The 23263-nt window shown below is 38.9% G+C and overlaps 1 protein-coding gene across 5 annotated transcripts in view; it reads right to left on the minus strand.

Annotated features, from left to right (window-relative positions):
- Positions 1–550: 550 nt before the first annotated feature.
- Positions 551–23263, minus strand: part of SEMA5A (semaphorin 5A) — a 350426-nt gene continuing 327713 nt past the window's right edge. For all 5 annotated transcript variants that reach the window (XM_027798610.2, XM_055705236.1, XM_055705237.1 and 2 more), the window contains exons 19-23: positions 15451–15621; positions 9423–9578; positions 6321–6368; positions 3895–4106; positions 551–2474 (exon numbers count right to left, since the gene is read on the minus strand). In XM_027798610.2, coding sequence (XP_027654411.1) covers positions 2355–2474; positions 3895–4106; positions 6321–6368; positions 9423–9578; positions 15451–15621 — 707 coding nt within the window. In that variant the 3' untranslated portion in view covers positions 551–2354. The remainder of the gene's footprint in view (positions 2475–3894; positions 4107–6320; positions 6369–9422; positions 9579–15450; positions 15622–23263) is intronic.

Genomic DNA, 23263 nt, shown 5'->3' on the forward strand with positions numbered 1-23263 from the left:
TGTGTATATGTTGCCTCTTGGCAGTGGCAGCAACATAGAATTTATTTTCTTTCTCTTACTTAAATGTAAAATTTTGTCTTTTGGCATGAACAGAGTGATTCACATACTGGACTGGTTATGGTTTGGAGAGTTTTTCCCCCTCTATCTGTTTCACTGAATTTTCTTGCAGAGAGAATTTCCTCTTATCCAGGGCAATCAGCTAATTTCTTCCTGGAAAACCAGATCTAATGTACAGAAAAAAATCACAAATTATAGAGAACCAGTATTATTATACTTTCTGGAGAAGAAATGGCGCAAGGGTGGGGTGCTTTCTTTTGACTGAGTTAGCAACAGGGAGAACTGTTCAGCTGGAAAAAAATAGGCAGCTGATCTTAATTATTTTCATAAATGGTAAATGTGCGTTCATTTTACTGCACAGCTTTTCAAAGACCACTTGCTTTGCATTTTTTCATTTTACTACAGAACAGGATAGAAAAAGATAGGAAGCGTAGTAGTACATTGAGATCTATACCCATTCGAAGATGTTGCTCATTGCCATGATTAGATACGGTGTTTACCCTTGCTAATTAGCTGGACCACCAAAGCAGTGCTCAAATGCAGCCTCACATGAGCGATGTTTCCTGGTATTTTTTGCTTTTCTTGTACATAGGTGTGAATCTTTACAATCTGTACATGTTTTTCTCTATTTGCCTATTATAGTGTGAACTAATGATCAAGGGCTCTAGCCACAGAATGGAAAGATTTCCAATCTGCTTCTCCTTGCATACCTTCCTGGTATTCTGGTGCAATAATCTATGCATCTAGCATGCTCAAAAAATCAAAAGCTCAATTCTTTAAGCCTTAATACACTTTTAATTTTTTTTTCACAAGCTTCTGAGAATAGCAAATGCTGCCTTACTACTAAGTACTCTGGAAAATCTGATCCAAATCCCTGCCCTTTTCTTTTTAGTTATATATCTGGAATTTCAGATACAAAAATAACAGTCCTGAATGTGGGCGAAGACAGACAGAACAAAGAAAAAATGGTATAAAAATTCTTTGTGTTTCCTCACCTGCCACTACAAAAGAAATTAAAACTGATAACTTAAAACTCAAACAGTATTTTAAATATTTACATCAATGAAGTCCAACAAGATAATCACTTAAAACACCAGAAGAATGTTCCTCTAGGGGCTGACTAGCGTGGGTCAGACACCGCAGCAAGATGAGACAACGCTTTGCAAATACATCTGTGTTATCTGAGCCAGCTTTGTTTGTCAGACATGGGCATATAAAGCAAAAGCCAGAAAGAGAAAAGCAGAACTGTGATTATGCCTATGTACCCCCAGGAGCCTGAGATGGCACACAAAACACAGTGCAGTAGTATCTTTCTGTGACCAGCCTGACAGCGAGTGCTACAGCAGACGAGTGGGTTCCCATGCACACGTACCAAGTAGAGGAAGCCTGCGGGATGCCACGACTCGTGCAATCCCACACGCTGCAGCAAGGCTGGTTTACTAACGGCGCACAGAAAAACCTTCCAGTGTGCCTCTCCCATCTGCCCTCCTCCCTCGGCCTCCCTGTGGGACATGCCCTTTCAGACCCTCCCAAAAATTAAACTGAACTAGGTGAAGGCTTTATGTGACAGGGCTTGGCTCGCGACTGAAAACCACTGACCCTGTAGCTTTCTGGGTTAATTACAAGATTGTATCTCTTGGTACGGCCTTAGTTGCTGTACTCTGAACAGCTGAACTGCAGCCAGAGTGATTTACAGCCTGGGAAGATCAGCCCTACAGAGTACAGAGCTGCCACAGAGCATCACTAAACCACCATGTTCCTTCTCGTTGTTGCACCCACCACCCTGCGAGCTCTTTTTGGTGGTGTGAGGTTCAGGACACTGCACAGAGGGCTGTGTGGCAAAACAGCAGAGCTCCCTTTACACAACACATGGAAATAAAAGACAATGCCTAAAAAGAAAATCAGATTTGTACTCCTGGCACAGGTTTAAGGGCTAACTTTTTCTTTTTTTTTTTTTTTTTTAAAAAAAAGCTCTGCAATTGCTTAGTCACTTGTTAGAAGAATCTGACTAGAAGTTTATGAAACTGAGCGAAGCGATGCAATTCTCATGAGTGGTCCAGCGACACCGAAGGGCTACAGCTGCACCCAACACTGAAGGCCAATGTTGCACTCTGCAAAGAAAACATCATGTCACAAACAGGTGTTTTGGGCTTTTGGCAGCAATGGGACATTGATGGCTTGGATCGTGCTTGAAATGTCTCTGAACTTCATCTCTGAAGCCTCAATCACATGAGCAGTCAAGTAGCACAGGCCTTGGGGATGGGGAGTTACAGGAGGCCAGAAAATACACAAGCCCATTAGTACTCATCATAATTATTGAAATCTGTAAAATAGGTATTAGAATAAGTCTTTGCAGTAAGATGTGGATTGAAGTACTTGTTTCTCTCCTCCAGGATCAGGTTGTTTTTGTTAAATGCCTGTGGGGAAGAAAAAAAGATATAAGAAAATGGGAAGGACAGAAGAAAGGTAGCCACTAAGTGCTCTTTCACTGAGACAATTTCTGTGGCAAATATCTGTGTATAGTCAGTCAAAAACACATTAAGAAATACCTGCACATTTACAAAAAATTACATTTGCGTGCATCTCCTTACATAATAACGTTAGTACAAAAAACAATGCAACTGAATAAAGTACAGCTGGGCACTTTCCCCCCAGTATAATAAAATTAATTTTATGATTAAAAATACTTTTTAATCATGCATATTCTGTTCTTCGTATTAGAATGATTCACTTCATTATCTTTTCACTGAATAAGAATTATTTTCCCCTACTGCATTAATTCCTTGATTTTCAAATGCAGTATGTATGAGAAAAGTCTGAAGGTCTTAAGTGTGTAAATCCTGCTTTTTTTAAAAAAAGTGATATGGGTATGTAGAGTAAGAATTTTCAAAAGGTTTTTTTACTTTCTGTATTTATCCAGAGAGATGATTAGTGGAATTTGCAAAAGCTTTAAATTAGGTACATATTCCACCACTGATTACACAATCTAAGCATTTCTTGCTGTTTTTTAATGAAATTCTTTAAAATGTCTTTAATTAGGAAGAAAAATGCAGAAATTAAAAACTGGATTATCCAGGTAGGATTTAAGAAAAATCCTCATTTACAAAAAGCTTTGCAGCTGCATGAATAAACTGTGTAATCTGAAGATAGTGAACTAGGTATTTTCCCAGTGCTCATACTTCCTTAATTCATTCAGCCGATCTCAAAAAACAGAGCTGTTCTAAAAGGTCACATAAAGAAAATAGCTGTTTAGGAATAATGATCATATGATATAGATATCATGTCAGACTCTCAGCTATTGTAAATCTGTACTGCTCATTTACACAATATTTTGGGTATGAACACTAGCTGAGAGTCTGACCCAGAATATATTCACCAGATAAGTCTCCTGTATAAAGACACAGTGCAGGAAGATGAACAGTGCCCTTGACACCGTATCATTGCAGACAAAGGATTATCTTCAATGTATGTCATGATGATTGTTAACGGCCCTATTTACTTCTTGAACAAGACATTAGGAAACACAATTAGGAAAAAAAAACCAAAAACAGAAACAAAAAAACCCCAAAACTTGAGTGGTCTGTTTTTTTTTCCAGGAAAAGCTGCTGCTCCATAAATTATAGATACACACAAAATCTAACTTACTGGTCTGACATATGGAAAGGATGTGTAATTACAATACCTCCAGTGAAATCTATTTTTATCATTAACAATCAACATAATTTGAGTCCAAATGCCACTGCAGAAACCTAGCAAGTAGAATTGTTTTGATACAGCAGAACTGTTGTCTAGGACCATATGTTTTGTGCATTATATAGCTCCCAACCCCCTTCTCACCTTGATGGCTTCTACAGAATCATATTTGTCCAGTTTGTTGATATGGTTGGTAATACTGGTATTTAGAGGAGCTGGTGACACTGGATGGATGACAGTTGCATCATGGGACTGTTGTTGATATCGTTGGCAATAAGTGTAAACAAGCAGGGTAAGAAGGCAACCAAGTATTGAGCTACTTAATCCCACTGCGATCATGTGAAACATGTTGAACTCTGCAGAGTGAAGAGCAGAAAACAATCTTATTTTTAAGGAAGCAACAACAAAAGCTTAACCTTGGGGGAAAATGTAGACAAGTGCTTGATTCAAAAAAGGATAAGGGAAAATTCATGTGCTTCCCAGAAACACCTCAGTTGCAATGGTTTATCTACACAGTAGCTAATGGGTTGCATTTCCCTGAAGGAGTCATTGTAAGAATCTTACATACCCACACATCTCTGTAAGTATTAAGGCTGAGATTTTTGAAAGATGCTTAAACAACTTCAGAACCAAAATAACAAATGAATTAATTGCATTTCATATTTTTGAATAGTTCAGCAATTTTTTTCTTCATACTGTATAACAAAGCCTTGTTATATATACATTATGTAGATAATGTACATACACAGCTTTTTTTTTCAATGAACTAGAGTATCACCTCCTATGTTGTTCTTCTAGCTCTTTCTCTTACACATAATGACTTGTGGCAGAGCTAAAAAAAATCCTGATATCTTTGAATCAAAATCCTGATTTCCCTGAAATGTTTACCATTATCCCCTTTATTTGGTGCATGTCCCAGAAGCAGTGTCATACATTTTTTCCATCCCCTCATTTGATTCTTGCTGGGTCTCACTGTTTCTGTATCGGTAATACATGGCCAATTTGTTCCCTTTTCCAGCCTTTAGAATTTTTTTATATATATATGTAAGAGGGGGGTGGTGGGGGGTGAAGAAGAAACGGTAGTGTTTTAGGGGGAAATGGGAAGGGGGTGGAGGGGTGGAAAGAGACTCCTTAAAGCTCAGTGTGCTTTTGACTATAGCAGCCAGCCAGTCCAGAGTCAACAGTTCAGAGCCCAGCACTCTCCTGTTTGCTCTGCCCTTTAAAGATGCTATGGGATCAGATGATGGGAAACTCTCTCCACATACACAAGGATTAAAACTGAGAGGAAGTTCATTGCTGTACGAAACTGTAGAAGGGAATCTAAAGCACAATCATCCACAGAGATCAGTTCAGATGTGGCACCAGTAGGATTAGCTCAAAAGAAACAAATTGCACTGCTTTTCATTGCAATTTCAAACTTTTTGATTAAGAAAGAAGTAGCAGTGGGTAGCTCATGTTGGAAACCTCATCTTAACATACTGAAAAATGAGGTTGCCTAAATGCACAAATGAAAGATTTTAAACTGAAAGACTGGCACTAGTCTGAAAAAAACATCTGTTAGACATTTTTCACTGTAATACAGGAAAATGGGTAAGGACATGGGTCTCATTTTTTGCAAATGCCTAAGGTAGGACCTTACTAGGACATGCCCACTGGGTATTTAGAAACACAAACTATTATTTAGGTGACCAGGTCAACCGCTCCAATATATAAATTATCACTGAAATATCTTTCGACACCTTTACACAAGTTTCCCTGCTGTTGCAGAACTTAGCAAAATGTTTACAGAGTACCACTGCTAATTAGTAAAAAAATAAAATCACATTATCCTGGCTCCCATAACAAGTTAATGTGTGCACTAGAACACTTGCATAACCCCTGTGTTTTCATTGTCCCTTATTAGGTTAAAAATGCAGCTTATCTGTGCATGGAATAATACTAGAACCAGCCAGAGCTATTACCATGACGACACAGACACAGCTCAGCACAAGAAAATGGTCATTTTTTCCTTTTTCTTCTTCTTACTGTTTGGGCTTTATTTATTTATTTATTTCATTTTCTCTTTCAAGATTTGTTTTGCTAGCTTCAAGACTCTCTGGAATGGAACTTTTTTTGTTTTTTAAATTTTCTAGTCTTTTCTTTGACAGTGAAGCTGAAAACGAGTCCCAGATACTGCCAAGGCTAATAAGTGGGTTAGCAGGCTGCTTTCTGCTCTTTATTTGGAGTCCCGAAGAGGTTTGTGAAATTATTACCCTGAAAAAAAGTGGAGCAACTTTACAAATTTTGACCTACTGATATCTAGCTTGTAATAGGCATTTACTTTTGACTGAAAAAGAAGAAAATACCAACATCCAGTAATACATTTTCTTGTCTCAAAGGTCAGCAATGTCAGATGGATATTTAATAAGAAACCCTGTAGTAACTACATCTCTTTTTCTGTACAAGTGTAAATAATGAGAATATGGCATTTAGAAGGTAGAATAAAACGAGTGCAAAAGTTGAAAGCAAAGCAAAAAATGGGGTAATCAGTACTTCCACGTTTAATACACATCTAGAGCTGAAAAACTTACCGCCACATCGTTTTTCTTCTATGCTGCTGGATCGTGCCACTGAAATTTCTAGAAAATAAAAGAACCACTTATGCCAAGGAGAAAAAAATATTACAGACAACTACTAGTTAGATTAATACAATAAGGATTAAAAATTCATTCTACTACATTCACTCCAAATACAAAGTGAAAAAGATTTTGAATATGTGCTAGGATTAAGGAAAAGGTCCCATGACATCTTCAGGTTCCTTAGTTTCCCAAGCAAAAGCTGCAACATATTTTTAATTCTTGCCTCAAAACATCTCTGGAATTAAAAAGAAGTGAACATGAAAACATTCTTTGTTGAGAAAGTTGAGAAATCTTCTGAATAGTAAAATTAATGAGAGTTTAATTATTTTGTGTTCAAATGGGCTCATCACTTCTAGAAGTCATGTTTAGCACTAATGTGAAAAAAGGGAATTTACATATCTTCGAAAAACATGACTGCCAATTTCATGGGTCTCAGTTGTAAACTAATAAAATGAAATTCCATCCTGTATCCTCACCATTTTAACTTTGGAAACATTCTGAATAAATATTGAATAGAATCTGTTAGCAAGCAAGTTTTCCAAACATTACTTCAGGGCCATGGCTTCTGTGAAGGGAAGACCTGCCTTACAAACTTCCTGCACCTCTCTAAAAGGGTTAGTAATCATGTGGATATGGGTGGGGTAACCGAAACAGTCTACCTCCATTTCAAAAAAGCTTTTAAGTTCTTTGTCAAAGGCTTTCCAAGCTATAGATGAGATGAGGGAAAAGATAGAAACCAGGGTAGTACTATGGGCCCAGTTCTTACAACGAGGGAAGGTTACCACATCTGTATGGACCAAGACTCTTCAGCAGAGCCAGAAGAACAGGTGGTAGATGTGTTTTTTAAGTCTACTGATGATACAAAGTTAAGGTAGCTTAAGATAACTTAAATGTCCACAGCACGGATAAGGGCATGCTGTGAAGAGCTGCACAAGGGCCTTACAAAACCAGGCAATAAAATAACAAATGAAAAAGAATGTAGATCAGTCTAAAGCATACATACAGCCGAAAGCAATCTTAGCTTCACATATAAAATGATAGGCTGTGAGCTGAGTGAGACCAGGGGGTTATAACAAGTTGTTCCTTGAAAACATCAGCTTAGTGTTCAGAAGCAATCAAAAAGGCAAACCAAATGCCAGGTACTACTAAGAAAGCAATAGTGAACAGGACTGGGTCTTGGCATTAGGGCACTTTACAAATCTATGTGTTGTCCACACCATGAACAATGTGTGCAGCTCTGTTTTTCCCATCTAAAGATGTCTCTGTTAGAACTAAAAAGATCAGAAAAGGGCAGCGATGATGGCCACAGGTATGCAATAGCATATGTATGACGAATTAACACAGTAAGCTCTCCACCACCAAAAGATGATCCACATGGAGCTACTGCTAAAGGAATTGCAATTTTTTATCTTTCTTCAGATGCTAAATCAATGCTATTTTCAGACTTGACAGAACAGAACTCTTACAGAGAGTTAAAGGCTGAGATGATACTTTGTCTGTTGAGACCATTAATTCACAATCCGAAAAAAAAAGTAGAAAAATTGTACCAGAAAACCATAAAGCTCTGCAAGGCAATGTTGGTAAGGACTAACTCTGGAAATGCAAAAGCAGCAATGATGAGCAATCATTTTTGCACTCTGCCAGAATCACTCTATATACTAAGTTCTGTAGGTGAACAGACCTAAGGTGAGCAGGAGGAGGAGGAGACAACATGAGGATGAACACGCCAGCACACTAGGTGAGGAAAGGAGGGAGATTAATTAGAAAAAGAAAGGGAAGGAGAGAGGGAACTCTGAGTTGGAGGACCTGGAAGAGTGAAAGCAAGCTGAGTAATCCCAGGAAAGCAAACTAGTTTGCCTAAGGTGAACATAATAATCATGACCTTATCTGCTGTGGTATGGGTAATCTGGGGAGGAGTGGCAAACAAACTAGAAGGATAAGAGAAGAGGTGGCTCATCTCAGATTCTGAAAATGCCTACTTTCTAAAACAAGATGTAGAGCTTCTATTGGATTAAGCAGAGGATTCACAGAATGTGAATGTTAATGGAGCTGCTTCAAAAGCCTAAGAAAAAGGGGAAAATACAATAAGGGAGGTTTTTCTGTCACACTGCTCACATTGGTTTTGGAGGAAAAATTAGTATTTAGGAGTTAAAGCATTATGCACCATTCATAAAAAGTGTTTAAATTTGTTGATATCTTTGTTGATATTGCAATACATTGTACTGCATAGTCACAGGAAAAAAAAGTTGCTGCACTGAGTAAACAGAATTATATTTCAAATAATACATTAAAATGTAAATTTCTCTGTCTGTGAATAGACTGCTAGCATTTTTTTAATGTACACAGGCAGAAAGATGACTGTTACCAGCAATGCAATGTGGCCAGCCATACTGTGATGTGGATTTAAATGTTAGCTGTGGCTTAAAAAAAACCCCAACCAAACAAAAAAGACCCCTGCAGTCAAGAGTTTTGACAAATGCTACAGAATAATACATGACATGACTATCCAACAGATACTTAGCAGTCATGGTTGACATAAGGACCTGAGGCACTGTTATTAGTATTTATCATTCGAAGCAGTTATTAATTTAAGGAACTCTGAGAAATTATTTCCAGATTAACCACCACAGCACCCCCTTTAGAATATGCAAACCACAAAACCTAGAGGAATGCTTCTCTCATAACCCTCAAGTCTCAAAAACACTTAAAGTAAAAAGCAAACTATTTCTCCTAGCTGTATGTAGTCATTCCTGCACCCTGCTACCCCGTAGGACAGGAGGGACCTGCAGAATGCTGTGACAGTGACTGACTAACCAAAGTGCCAGGTGGTGACAACAGGGACTGCTCGCAATCCGTGCCATGAGGCAGACTTTCATGAAGATACCAGATCTAGCAACATCAGCTCTGGAGTGTAGAGCAACCCACTTTGGCTGACAAAAGGCAAGTCCTGTTCCAGCTCTTGGCACTGCACAGTGCTGTCTGGATCACTACTACACCTCGCTCCTGAAATGTTGAACAATATCACTAATCCTTCAAGGAGCAGGCTGATCTCACCTGGTATGAAGTTGGAGTCCGAAGCACAGGCTCGGCTCTCTGTGGTGTTGCCCATGCACTGGCTGCCCACGGGAAACAAAATGATGCACTGACGAACACGGAACTGGAAACCAGACGAGTCGCAGTCGGACCACTCGGACCACTCAGACCAGCTGTCTGCAACAGGCAGAGAGAGACACACGTGCAGATGCTGCAATTAAATGCTCCAAGTACACTGAGTGAGAGAGAAATAGCCTGTGTTTCTGAATTATGACAGAAGGCCTTATTCCCAGCTACCACCCACTAGTAGAGAACAGGTCTTTCATTATGATAAAATAAAGGTGGTTAAGCTTTGGGAAAAGTCTCTGAAATGTAGAGTGTGATTGTAAATTTATTACAGATGTATTATGGCTTTGGCTTCTGTCATGGCCTTTGTGTGTGCAAGTGAGAAGATGGAGCGATCCTGTGGTGGTGACTGAAAGAGCGCTGTGCAGTTCATTCCAGTCTAGGTAATTAGGGTGGACAGTAACTGTCTTTTTTTTATGTACCTGACAAGTAGCACTGAGAGCTATAAAAGTATGTATCCCAGATCTGAATCAGAATGTTTATTTTTAGCTTTTTTTTTTTAAATTTCAGATCCATTTCTCTGCTGTAGATAGAAGACATCTCATCAAGCATTCTCACTTTCTGTTCCCCACCCGGTTCATTACCACCTTCTGTTGTTTCTCTTTATTTCTTCCCCTGCCTATGCAGTTTTGATTAAGACATTTTTATTTCATGCCTGTGTGATCTCAGAATACTTCCCCTAAGTGAAGTGAATTGATCTTATTCCCATGAGGTGCTGTGAGTTTACTGAGCTCAACTTTCTTACAATTCAAGCACAAATGTTGCCTTCATAGAAGTCTTCTGAGTTTGGCAAATACAGTAAAGACAGAGATCAGTTACACTTTATTCTTTCTTCTGTCAGCTTTCCCAGTGACATAGGTTTCATGGTTTTGAAATGGAATAAACAATCCTAATATCTCAAACCAAGTTTGTTTCTACTTCAAAATTTTAACTGATTTTATGCCAATATGAAGCAAATTTACAAATTTCATTTTGCTTCAAATAAAAAAAGTATTTGTTAACCTAATCTTGTTTCAAGTTAGACTGAAGAAACATGAAAATTTGTGAATAATTTGGAAAATTCACGGAGCTTTTGTACACGTTTTCTGAATCAGGTGGAAAGTCAGGAAAATCTTACACTGTTTTGGGCTCTTTTCATTACCTTGTATAAATCCAGCATACAAGGTTCACATTCACTCATTACTTTCCCTTTGGTAATAAATGAAAACCACAAAAACTCTCAGTCATCTAAAATTTAACAGGGTCCAGCAGGAATATTTGAGATTGCAGTCTTGAAAAATGCCAAGAAAGAGATGCTTTCCATGACATCTGGATGAAAGTTGGACCTTCATTTCCTAATGAATAACATGGTAAAAAGAAATGTATGGAAGAGACTGACATAACTTTCGCACAGAAAATCTCAAGCAGTGGTCTTCGGACCATTTCAAGATAGCAGGAGAGTGCTGGTTAGACAGCAGCAATCCGTCCTAGCAGTCTGTGGTTCAGATGCACAATATTACTTTAAAAGTTTTTCATAAAATAGTTTTACTCAGCAGTTCAGGTAAGAACCTGAATATTGATATTTATGAACAATTCACAACTGTCTCGCTGGGGCCTCCTTTGAACAACAGGGAAAAGACCTTGACTCAAGCAGCTGATGTCAAACAGTAGGATCTTGTTATTGTGAGGAGCGAGAATACTCAGCTGTGTCCTTTGGTTCTTCTGCTTCCCAGGAGAGGTCCTGGAGTGCTTCATTTGCAGAGTGGGTAGTAGGAACATCAAGGCAGATGACAATGTAGTTGGATCTTAATTCAGGGGGGGAGGAGAGCTGAGGTGGGAGACACGCAAATGGGCAGGCTTCTTCCTGCTTATATAGCGTAGCACAACCAGGAGCTGCTGTTGTCACTGCCAGTGTCTGCTGAACCTAAGTAAACTAAGTACATGGATCCTTACATTAAATATTTACTACTAATAATGCTCATTAACATTTAAAGGAATGCTGCTCATTACATATACTGGCCCAGTTCTCATCAGTGGCAGAGAGCATGCTTAAGCCAGAGCCAATACTCTCACCCAGTCCTGGTATAACTGGAATATAGGCAGCAGCTGCCAAAATGTTTGTGAGCATCCTAAATTCAGCTTGTTGGCTGGTGCATTCTGCACCTCTGTCTTTTGGCTCACCAGGTTCCCTGCTGAAGGGGCTACATCCTGTGATAAAATAGGAACCTCAGAGTATGCGTGGATCATGCTAGGTCACATGCTGGTGACTGGGCAAGGCTACTGTTTCAGCCTGCCACTTAGGGGTCCTATAAAAGACATTACGTGCATTAGGATCTTCCCACATGTGCAACACAGGGCATCTCCCTCCCATCTCGAGTCCCACAGTGCAGCCCAGGCACTACAGCACAAGTAGTCAGTGGGTCTGGTGCCATGCTGATCAGTTCCATCTGGCACACAGAATCACAGAAAAGGAGAGAGGAGAACTCAGTGACAGGTATGGACATCCCTGCAATGGTGGAACCTGGTACCAAACTTGTTTTGAGGAGTGCCACTGTTGGGAGCTCAGAAAGTCACACAGAAGCAAGGCACCCAAGCCTGACAGATGTATCATTTCAATCTGACAGATCTGCCCTTTGTGGAGCCACTATCTCTGCCATCACTGAGATGCTGAACCCATAGAATTTTGCATGTACTTCTACAGACTCCAGTTTTCCTGCCTCATCTGCTTGATTTCTTTATCTTCAAAGTAGCTGAGGCTCTCTTGCACCACAGGCATGCTCCTCTGAACTTGCTCTTCAATTCTTTGCAAAAGTAATGAGAATGGAAAAGAGAGGGTGGACTGGAAAGGTGATTATTCTGGAACTGCTTTTCACCTCTAACATGGCAGAGTCTTCCTACAGAGTCTCGGCTGGCCTTTGAAGCCAGGTTAAGTCCAAGGACTTCCTGAAAGATCCCTCAGTGAAGAAGGCATCTTAGAAAGATCAGGCCACCAGTCTGTAAGATTATGAATTTCTTTCATGCATAACAATACCATCATTTCTAAATGCTCAACTGCTTTATCCATTATTTGCATGTGTGAGCTAGCAATTCATGGACAGAATATATTTTTCCCTCTTACAGCAGCAGTAAATAGTCTAGGTATAAAATACTGTTTTATTCACTACATTACAGACACCATTGCAACAGATTACGCCTACTGATAAGTGGCCTATAAACCACTACGGATGAATAGTACAGCGCTTCCACTCATTAATGAGATTCCATTTGGATAAATTAAAAGAAGAAAACCACAAACACAGCGACATAGCTTTTAAAATGAAAGATGAGAAAAAACGATGTATTTTGCAGACACAAGTCTGTTACTTTCTTTTGTGCATACTTGCATATTTTCAGTGGGATTTGCCATTAACCCTCCATATTCTCAAGGAATCCTTAGCATCATGATTCCAGAAATCTTAGTTTTCTGCTACTTTTGTTTGGGAAAAAAAAAAAAAAAGTATGATTTCAAATGCCAAGGAATCTTTGCTCTTTTGACAAGTTAAACACTATAAATAATCTTCATCTTTACATATGTATTTCTGTGTTGGTTGGTTGTTCTTAGATTCTAAGTGTTACTAATATTCCCTTCCTATATTAAACATGTTACTCAAGCAATAAATGTCACCAATGGTACTTGCAGATGTGCACAAGGAAGAACCACTGGCCACATGATCCTCACCACAAGAAAATGGCTCTGCAGGGATGCAGAAGACTGTCCAAACTTGACATGTGTAGCACTGCAGTTATTTTTGTCCCATACCAATGTGAAATAAAAGCAGTAAAAAAAAAGTTTTGAAATTTACATCGTAAACATGAGGCACGGGCCATTCTCAGAGCTAGTTGATGATATGCTGTTTCAAAAACCTGTGGCAAACTTTCACCGAGATCAAAATATTAATAAAACATCAAATAACATGAGAAATAAACTTTGCCTTCTGCAATTTTATTGCTTTATAAAAGTTTTCACTTTCTTGAACCAAAATGAAACTAACCTCCTCCTCCTCCACCCCCAACCTACTCCAAAAGTTGGGTAAAAAAGTAGGTTGTATTGGGTTTGCATGGCAATATTGGGGGGGGGGGGGGGGGGGGGGGGCGGCGCTACAGGGGTGGCTTCTATGAAAAGCTCCTAGAAGCTTTTCCCCCACCATGTCCAATAGAGCCAGTGCCAACTGGCTCCAGGATGGACCCACCACTGGCCAAGGCCAAGGCCATCAGCAATGGTGGTAGCGCATCTGGGATAATGTATTTAAGAAGGGGGCGTGTGGATGTGTGTGTGTGGATGTGTGTGTGTGTACCAGCAGAACAGCAACTGCAGCCAGAGAGAGGAGTGCGAGTATGTGAGAGCAACAGCCCTGCAGACACCCAGGTCAGAGCAGAAGGAGGGCAGGAGGGGCTCCAGGCACCGGAGCAGAGATCCCCCTGCAGCCTGTGGTGAAGACCATGGGAGGGGTGGGGGGAAGTTGTTTTTAAGATTTGGTTTTACTTCTCATTATCCTACTCTGATGTGATTGGTAATAAATTAATTTCTTCAAGCTGAGTCCGTTTTGCCCATGACAGTAATTGGTGAGTGATCTCTCCCTGTCCTTATTTAACCCATGAGCATTTTATTCGATTTTCTCTCCCCTGTCCAGCTGAGGAGGGGAGTGATGAAGCAGCTTTGGTGGGCACCTGCCATTTCTAGAAAAATGGTGGTAGAAAATAAATGTGCAACTAAAGAAAGAGCTACAACACTAGTGCAATGAACACTCCAGTTCTGACCTTTTAAAGATGCCTTAAGGAGTCCAAGGCAGCTATGTAACTTCTCTATATAAATATACACTATTTGTCTTGAAAAATCAAATCAACTGATTTCTATGTTTGTTTGGTTTTTTTAAACACAATACAGTGTCGCAACTCCTTTAATTTTGACAGAGTAGGTACTTTTAGTCTGCTGCAAGACATGCAATGCCTAGAAAAAGAAATTAACTTAAATTGTAGTTCAGCACAGGTAATAGGATCCATAAATTCACACTCGTGGGGCTTGTGTCTTCATGTGCACAGCCTCATCATATGAGCAGAAAACTTCTACTTTGAAGTCTAAGAGCTCTCAATGAAGCAAGTAAAACAATGTGGCATCAAAGCTGCTTATTTATTTTGCTGTTGCCTGTAATCTGTTAATCAGCAATAAATGAAACTAATTTTCCCACTGCCTTTTCACTAACGATTTTATCTAGTTTTGTATGGTCTTACTCTTTACTTCTTACTTAATTTTCAGGAAAAGTACTAGTTTCCTTTAATATGGGTCAAAAGACTGAGTCAAAGTTACAGAAATCATGATCCACAGTATCCTACAACTAGCAGAAGTACTGAGATATTTCATTTATGAAGTACTACACAGTCGTTTAAAAGTTGAAGTCTCTGCTCCTTATCAGCTGAAGTTGAAGGTGGTATTTTACAAAGAACATTAGGGTTTGCTCTGTGTTTTATAAGAAAACAGGGCAAACTATCTACTTTAAGGACCTTGTGATAAAACATATTAATATTGTTGAATATTAACCTCAGCAATTTGCTTGCTGTGAATGTTTAGTGTTATAACAAATGCACTTCTTTGTGATACTGTTATTCTAAGTCTTCCAGGCCATTTGCATGATCCGCTTCAAATATTATACAATTTTTGTTTGTCTAGACTGGAACCTGCTAACTTTGATTTTTAAAGGCGAAGGGAGGAGATGGTGTCCTGTAGGCTATATACTGCTGTTGCTTGATTTACTGTGTTTGTAGCATGTAAGAGCTGACTGTGCACTTAATATGGGAGAGAAGTTATTTGCTACTAAATAATAGATCAAGGAGCGTTATGTTGCCTAACTGCTAATGCCTTATTCTGTGGCACACAACCAACCAAGCTGCATGGGCTCATTTGCCGTACCTGGACACGGCTGTGTGTTGCAGAGTGCTTCTTCAGTGTGCAGTCCAAGGCAAATATCTCCTCCATATGCTGGTGCTGGGTTTGTGCAGGAGCGGGTTCTCATGTAATGTCCTCCTCCACAAGTTGCTGAACACTTTGACCAGGATGACCAACAAGACCAGCCTCCATCCACTGAAAAGACACAAAATACCATATTGTTCCAAGTTAATGCATGATGTGACACAAGCCAGCCCATCTTTCTCATATTCTGTGGATCTAATTCATGGCCTACTGAAATTATTGGACATTATTAAGTGCCACTGAACATAGGCCCACACATTTTATCTTACCACAGTGCAATTTAATTTACATATTTTGAAAGCCCCTGGTATACTGGGCAGTCTAACAAAGTTACTCATCCATATATGACATTTTTGGTGGGTACCATAACCGCTTTAAGGCCAAAATTCTTTTCTCACTTGTGAGGAAATAAAATACCAAAGCTTATTTAGTAGAAGTATCATAAGCTTAAAGTAATTTTTTTTTTCAGAAATTAAAACTTAGCCCAATAATATCAACAGAGAGACTGAGGAATCCAGATTTTATTTTGCAAGCCAGGTGAGATTGCTTTAACCCTACAACCCATTTCAACTGATCTAACACAGTTGTAGGGTTTGATGGGCCAATACAATGTTACAAACATAATGCAGCTCTTGCCTAGATGCCAGTAGCAGAACAATGGCAGTAGTTCAGAAAAGCAACAGTGAATGATGAACAGGAGTTGACAAAGTTTCAAACACAGGTTGCTGAAGAATAAATATCGGGGGTTTTCCCCCCACTAGTATTTACTGATTCAAGTATGTCAGACTTCTCCAGTCTGAGTTTTCGCAAGGTTCCTCTGAAATGGAGGCTGGATTTCACAGGAGGCCCAGTTTTCAGACAGCTTTCAACACATGGCCACTAGACAGGTTTCTAATGAATGTTCACCTCGTTGCCTGCACCAGACTGGCAGCCTCTGTTCTTAAAGCTACTGCTCCAGGATGTATTTCTGGCATTTATGGCCATACTGCAGCCCATCTGCCAAAGGTTTCCTATCTGCAGCCACATGACAAAGTCAGCTGTACTTCTCCCAGGGACAGCATTCACTCTGCAGAGAATGTCAATATTTTGTTCATTTCACTTTCTTTTTTTTCTGTTTTTGTTGGTTTTGTTGGTTTTGGTTTTGTTGGGGAGAAGTACAAAAACCTAACCTTTTAAAATTTTCACATCCTACAAAAAATGAACTTTTCAAACCTCTAAAGTGTTATCACTTGCTTTCTTAAGTAAGGAAATGACTTAACATGTCTGCAACTGATTACAAGAAATAGTGTGTAATTCAACCGACATTAATAGATGACACCCTAAGTAAAATAAATGGAATGTGCCAGTAAAGTTTTGTTTTACGACAGAACCCTAAACTGAGCAGGAGTTTTGCCTTTTTTCCCCCATCACTCACAGGAGCAGTAGGTGTTTTGCTGCACAAGCAGAAACTCATTATTGCCTATTTTCAAAAATACTAGGTAAGTACACATTTTCTGTACACAATTTTAACTGTGCATTCAAGACATTCCTTGTAAGACTTCATAGTTTTTGAAACAACTGATTGTCATTGAAGTCTCTAAAACATTAATCCAGCATTTCAAAATAACTCCTTTTGATCCTTTATGTTCAATGAATCAAAAAGCCTTTCAAGGCATAAACTAGTTTCCACTGGTTTATTGAAATGCTATTCCATAATTTTCTCTTACTAAAAAAAAGGAGGTTCCAAATCTGAAAAAAAATAACTTACAATGAAAATACCTGTGCACTACTTGCATTTAAATCCTCTTTTAGATAGAGATGCAGAACACTTAAAAACATAATAATTTTGTTTTGGTAGCATTGTATATCAAAAATGCACTTGGTGAGTTGAGTAGAAAGTTTTCTATGCAAAGGCTGCAACAGTGAGAAAATGAGCTAGGAGAATGTAGTTATTTTGGTATTAAAACCTATATGTGCATTTTTTAATGTAATTTCAGATACAGCATACCCTCAGATTCTCAACTGCTACTCAGACAGGTAATTCACTAGTGAATACATAAGGCTGTTATACTAATCCTGTAAATGACGTTGTTAAATATATAACATTTTATTCTCTGTACTGTTTGCAACATTTGTAACCTATAAATGAAGAAAGCATGGAGTTGGCACTTCCTTGCTAAGAAAAATAGTTGTAAGAACTTTTTCAAGTAATGTATCTGGCCTCTGAATAGCCTGATTGGACAGACAGGATTCAAGGAATCTGGTACTATATTCCAAGTATGTAATTTAAATAAATTATTTCCATTATTAAGGAATTCAATGATTGCTACATATTTTCCAAAATATATTTATCGGCCAAACCATCTAGCTATACAGACGTATGACAGAGTTTTATACCACCTATGATAAATAAATACTGCACCTTGGTAGAGTGCTTGACTTGTTCCCTTATTCATCTAGTCACTGGAGAACAAATACGTGTTTTTGCTTGAGATAACTCTGTTAATGTGGTATTATGCAAGCTCATATCTTATAAAGCCACAGGTTATTTGTCTTCAGTGCAGGTGAAATATACTGTGCAATTTTATAACGATTTCCAGATATGGCATCTTTTATTCAGAACTTGCCTTTTGTATTTATTTTTAAATTATGTCAAATAAAAACAGAAGCTATTACCTAAGCTATTAATTTCATGTGATATTAAGGCTTTACCTTTCCAGACACACTCCCTTTTATCTTTTTTATTTCAAATGATTTTTGACTAGCTCAAATGAATAACCAGAGGCGATTCCTGCGGCAGTGTATAGACCTCCACAAAACAGAATGACAGCCTGGGATTGCCTAGGTGGAAGACAAACTATCTGCAGACTACCTGTGGCTTATTCACTGTAACGGAGACAGTGACCCCCAACATTTTCTACTTATTTTTCAATGGACCAGAGTGGGAATTACAAATGCACATGCACTTGAAACTGCCATCTGCCACCTATCTAGAGGTGGCTGAGAGCACAGAGTCCGACGCAACATGCAGGAATGTTGCTATGTTCCACAAGTGCATTGATCATGCCTGTGCTATGAGACTTTGGATGTAAAGGGAGAAGTGGGTCTGGGGAAGATGGGAAAGGACAGACATAATACAATAGACAATGTTAGATTTGATCATGATTGAGCTGAACTGTGTAATTATAACTGGTTCTTTTAGCAACTGTTTACTGACAGGCTGCCATCCTAAACCTTTAGGTCGTTCAAGGACTATCATAACTACCTCTTTTATTTGTCCCCAGAAGTTTTCCTTCTCAGCAACAGAGGATGATAAAGCATCACCCTGGTTAAATAAGATCAAAGGAGTGGGTATTTACTGCTTGAGTTTTTACAAGACCTAAATAGAGCTCTGCGGTTTCTTTCATCTTTCTTTAAAGTTGCTTAGCAACGCAGCACCATCTGGGTTTTGTTGTTTGTTATTTTGTTGTTTTGGTTTTTTTCTTTTCTTTCTTTTTTCCTTTTGTCATGGAGTCCTTAATGTTATTTCTGCTTCTAATAGGAGGAAAAAATACACAGCTGCAAGGGAAGTTCCAGTCACTACAGTTTCTTTACATAAGTTTCATAGAGCTATTGGACAAAACAAAGTCGTTAAAGCAGTTCCACAATGAAAGATACAAAAAGTCTTTATGTTTCCTGACAATTACTGAGGTTGGTCCCTTTTGGAAGAGGACACCCTTCAGCTAACAGGGTGCACTCAAACAATGCTCTTTCCTTTATAGTAAAGCAAACAACTTTTTGCCTACTGGCTGTTGTTGTGGTTAACGAATATTTCTTCACTATAATAAAAAAAAAAAAAAAAAAACAAAAAAAACATAGGGAAGAGGATGTACCACGGAGAAACAGTGTACAGAAATGGGATCTCCTGGGGACCTGGCAAAACATCCACACTAGTGGAGAATTTCCAGGAGACAATTAAGTAAACTGGATACCCTGCTATGCACTTTGGGTTTTACAAGGAAGTGGAAGGAAGCGTGGGCAGACACACTGACCTCACGTGCTTTCATGAGAACACAGATAGGATTGCAGCCTCTTTCATATACTGCCTGGTCTCATTTCAAATTTAAACAACCAAAAAAAAAAAAGAAAATCTTTGTATTTTTCTGGAGTATGCCTTTAGGTTTGTAACTTTTCTTGTTCATCTTTTTGAAAGTGTAGCAAAAGAGAATAAAAAATGCTGAGAGATCAGTCTTTTCTATATGCATGAAGGAGTACAAACAGTGCAGCAGCAGTGCTTTCCACCCACAGAAATGCAGATGGTGTGCTTCCCAGTGGTTGAGTAAATGTTAAATCCGGGAGCACTGGGTGTTGGGCAGCCTACAGACCCAAGAGAGTACTGCTCTCTTCCAGACACCTGGGGATCATCCCATTTCACATCACTTAGCCTACTGTTTTTTCATAATCCTGTGGGATATTGCTGCATGTTTCAGTGTGGGAAAGAGCAATTTTTCTTCATAGCTGGCAAAGGCAAAGTCTTGTTTCTGTGATGCTACAGATACCTCTTACTTATAAAAGCAAGCTGGATGAAGCAAATGCTCAACATAGTACAGTGCAGAAACACAGAAGGCAAATGAATGCTTCTAAGGAAAATACAAGAAAATCTCAGGATCAACCCAGGTTTAAATCTGTAACTGAGCCTATATATGCTAGAAGAGCAAGAGTTGCTTCCAAAGGGCAGTTCAGCCCTGTCCTCACTGGCTACAGAAGCAGCCTAGAGAGATCAATGCATGTGGAGAGATGGGCTTCAGCAGCCTCAGAGACAAGCTTTATTGGATCAGTGATTTCCCACCCCCGTTTTAGGAAGTTACTTTAGCGTAAATTTTGTCCATTCCTTTAAATATATTTTTTCTTGTGGCCAAGTATGACTGCAAGGGGGAAAAAAAAAAAAAACCAAAACCAAACCAAAACGAGAAAAAAAAAAAAACAATAATGAAGGAAAAAAACCCCAAACAAACAGCAATAACTGGCTTTAGGGGATACATAAATAACTTAAACAGTCTTTCAGGGACTTTTATATATTTGAAATTCTTTATTGCTGTTAGCACATTTAGTGATATGTATTAATTTATTCAGTTCTTCTCAGCCAAAATGTAGTAACTAAACTAAAGTAAAACTACTATAATAAAAATCTGAAACCAGTAAAATCCCAAAATGCTGTCATGAAGAATCATAATTTCAAATCTAAGAGAGAGCAACTGTCCTTTCCCTCTGGATCCACCACTATGCTCTGAGAAGACGGAACAGGAACTCCTGTAGCTCATGCTACTAATTTAGACACATTGGCCAAGTGTCCCTATGTGCAAAAGAATAAAAAAGAAGGCAACAAGAAACAAAATGAAACAAAATTGAAGAAAAAGTTGTGTTTTCCTACAGTAATGACTGATGAGATGTGTAAGATTGAGAACTAGGGCAGAATTCCTTACACTTGGTTATTATTATTTTCAAGCAAACAAATATTTTCATTAGTAAATTCCTGCAATTTTTGTAAATTTGCAGAACTTACCATTCAAACAATGCCTCTCTTAATCTTTTTCTCTTCATAATATAAATATCTCGCAACCCCCCAAGGATAACAAAACCCCAATATGTCTAATTATAGATTCCTTTCTTTTCATATTAACCATATATTAGTAACTCAAAGAAAAGAGAAATGTCAGTGAGTATTCACAGACCCTTCCCATAGTTATTGAGGCTGTTCAGTGTTTGCCAGCTCAACTCTATTCACCACATCTCTGAGCCATAAAAAAGCAGCTGAGGCGCAGGGCCAAAGCATAATTTGCTAGTGCAAGACAATAGTACAAAATCTCCTGTCAAAGCAGTTTGGCTACAGGGAAACAGAGTACTGGCAACAGGCCTTACCCTACACTGACTCAAACTATTTCTGCAGATTATTTGGGAGAGTGCTAGCTAGTCAATGGCAAAATTGTATGCGGGATCATCCTAAAACTTGTACAATACAGACAAATCACATTCCCGGGCCTGGGTACAACCCCTGGCAATTTTTTGGCACTGTCCAATTTACTATCATATATTCAGCCTTCAAACACTATGAATGAAAAGTAATCTGCCCAGTTACTGCTATCAATCCACATGTCTGTGGACCATTTACTTTGCTACAAGCTGTGGGAAAAATTTATTTCTCTCTCTCCTGCAGGATCAAGAAAGATTTCAGAGTAGCTGTTGAAGGCAGGTTCTAGATGGCTTGTCTTTTTTTTTGAAGTTCTGAGATCCTGCAGCACATTTAAGCATAAATTACTGGCTATCAATACATTAATAAGTATATATAAAATGATGCTGCAAGACACTTAACCAGCCAATAGAGCCTTGTAAACTCAGTGATTGCTCCATGGGCTTTTTCATTGTGTCAATCCTTCAGAGCACTTAGCATCTTCCAGGATGACACTGAGCCCAGATTAATTGATTTAGAAGCCTAAAATCATATTGACTTTCAGCATGACTTCAGCACTGCTCAGCATATTTCCCCATCACTCATCTTTTTCAGCAGTTTACACCATAAGGTTTTGATCCTGTCTGCAATACGCAGAACAGGGAGCCAAGCAGAACCTGAGCCTGCACTAGCAGGAAGGCTTTCTTTATGGCTGTCATCTCACCCCTTCCTACTAACCAGGGTATTTCTGAAAGGCTAATGACTGGACTGTAATGAAATGGTGCAGTTCCAACAAGGAGCAGGTGAAACTGTCCTTACCCTTAAGAGTGCTCAGGTAAATCTTAGAAAGCATCAAATTCTTTTTTTTGTTGCATTTTTATTTCTAGTACTAAGTCCATTGCTTTCAGGTCAAGGCCAAAACAAAATCTCCTCACAGTCCTTAGCCTTTCTGTCCGCACCTCACTTTCTTACACAGGCAAGAACGAACTACGCAGTCCCTGCTTTTCTGTTTGATGCTGACAGTGGCAAGAAGGGTCTGACGTCTGCTTCTGTCTACTCAGTCCCTGAAACTCTATCCACAGCCTAGTCTATGTGAGGAGGGTATAGTCCTTACCATGATGATGGGCACCTACCAGCCTCTCACAAACACCTGCAAGGGCTGTGTGATCAAAGCCTAACAGGGACATTTTAGAAATTCACTTGGATAGCTAGGGTAGGAATGACTTTATATAGCTGTCTTAAATATAAGCACCCAAGAAATGAAGCCTGGTCCCTAGCACAGTGGTTAACAAGGAGGCTGGAAAGTGATCCACTCACACTTTCTTTTACTGGCTTTTACCCTCCCTGCTGTGGGGTCTGCCAGGTTGTGTATGCATGAGCCTGGACCAAAGACTCTTTACCCATGCACTGTTTATGTCTCCCCTGTCTCGATGAGGTCTCTGAGTGTCAACCTAATAGATGCTCATGTTTACCCAACAATTTAACTTTCAGCAACTTTCATTAAAAATTGAGAGAATTCAATTTCATCAGTATGCTTCTCTAATAAAAACTTATTCCCTTTCTACAAATTTATAATCAGGTCTAATTTATGGATAAGCCTTATTCCACAATCACTTTTTACTCTCCCATGTGTTGAAGAAAAAAAATAATCAATTGCATCTACCGCTTGCAATGTTTTCCCTTCAGATTTAACTGAGATCTGACTTAGCCCCTTACATTTCTTATTAATTACTGGCAAACAGTAGTTCTGTAGCTGAGGAACTTCATGATTCCTCACAGGCTATCAGACATCTAAATTCAAGCTCTACATCTTTATTCAAATTTGCTTTGCACTAAAAAGAGAAATGA

This window comes from Falco cherrug, chromosome 3 (genome assembly GCF_023634085.1).
Source record: "Falco cherrug isolate bFalChe1 chromosome 3, bFalChe1.pri, whole genome shotgun sequence".
Taxonomy (NCBI): Eukaryota; Metazoa; Chordata; class Aves; order Falconiformes; family Falconidae; genus Falco; species Falco cherrug.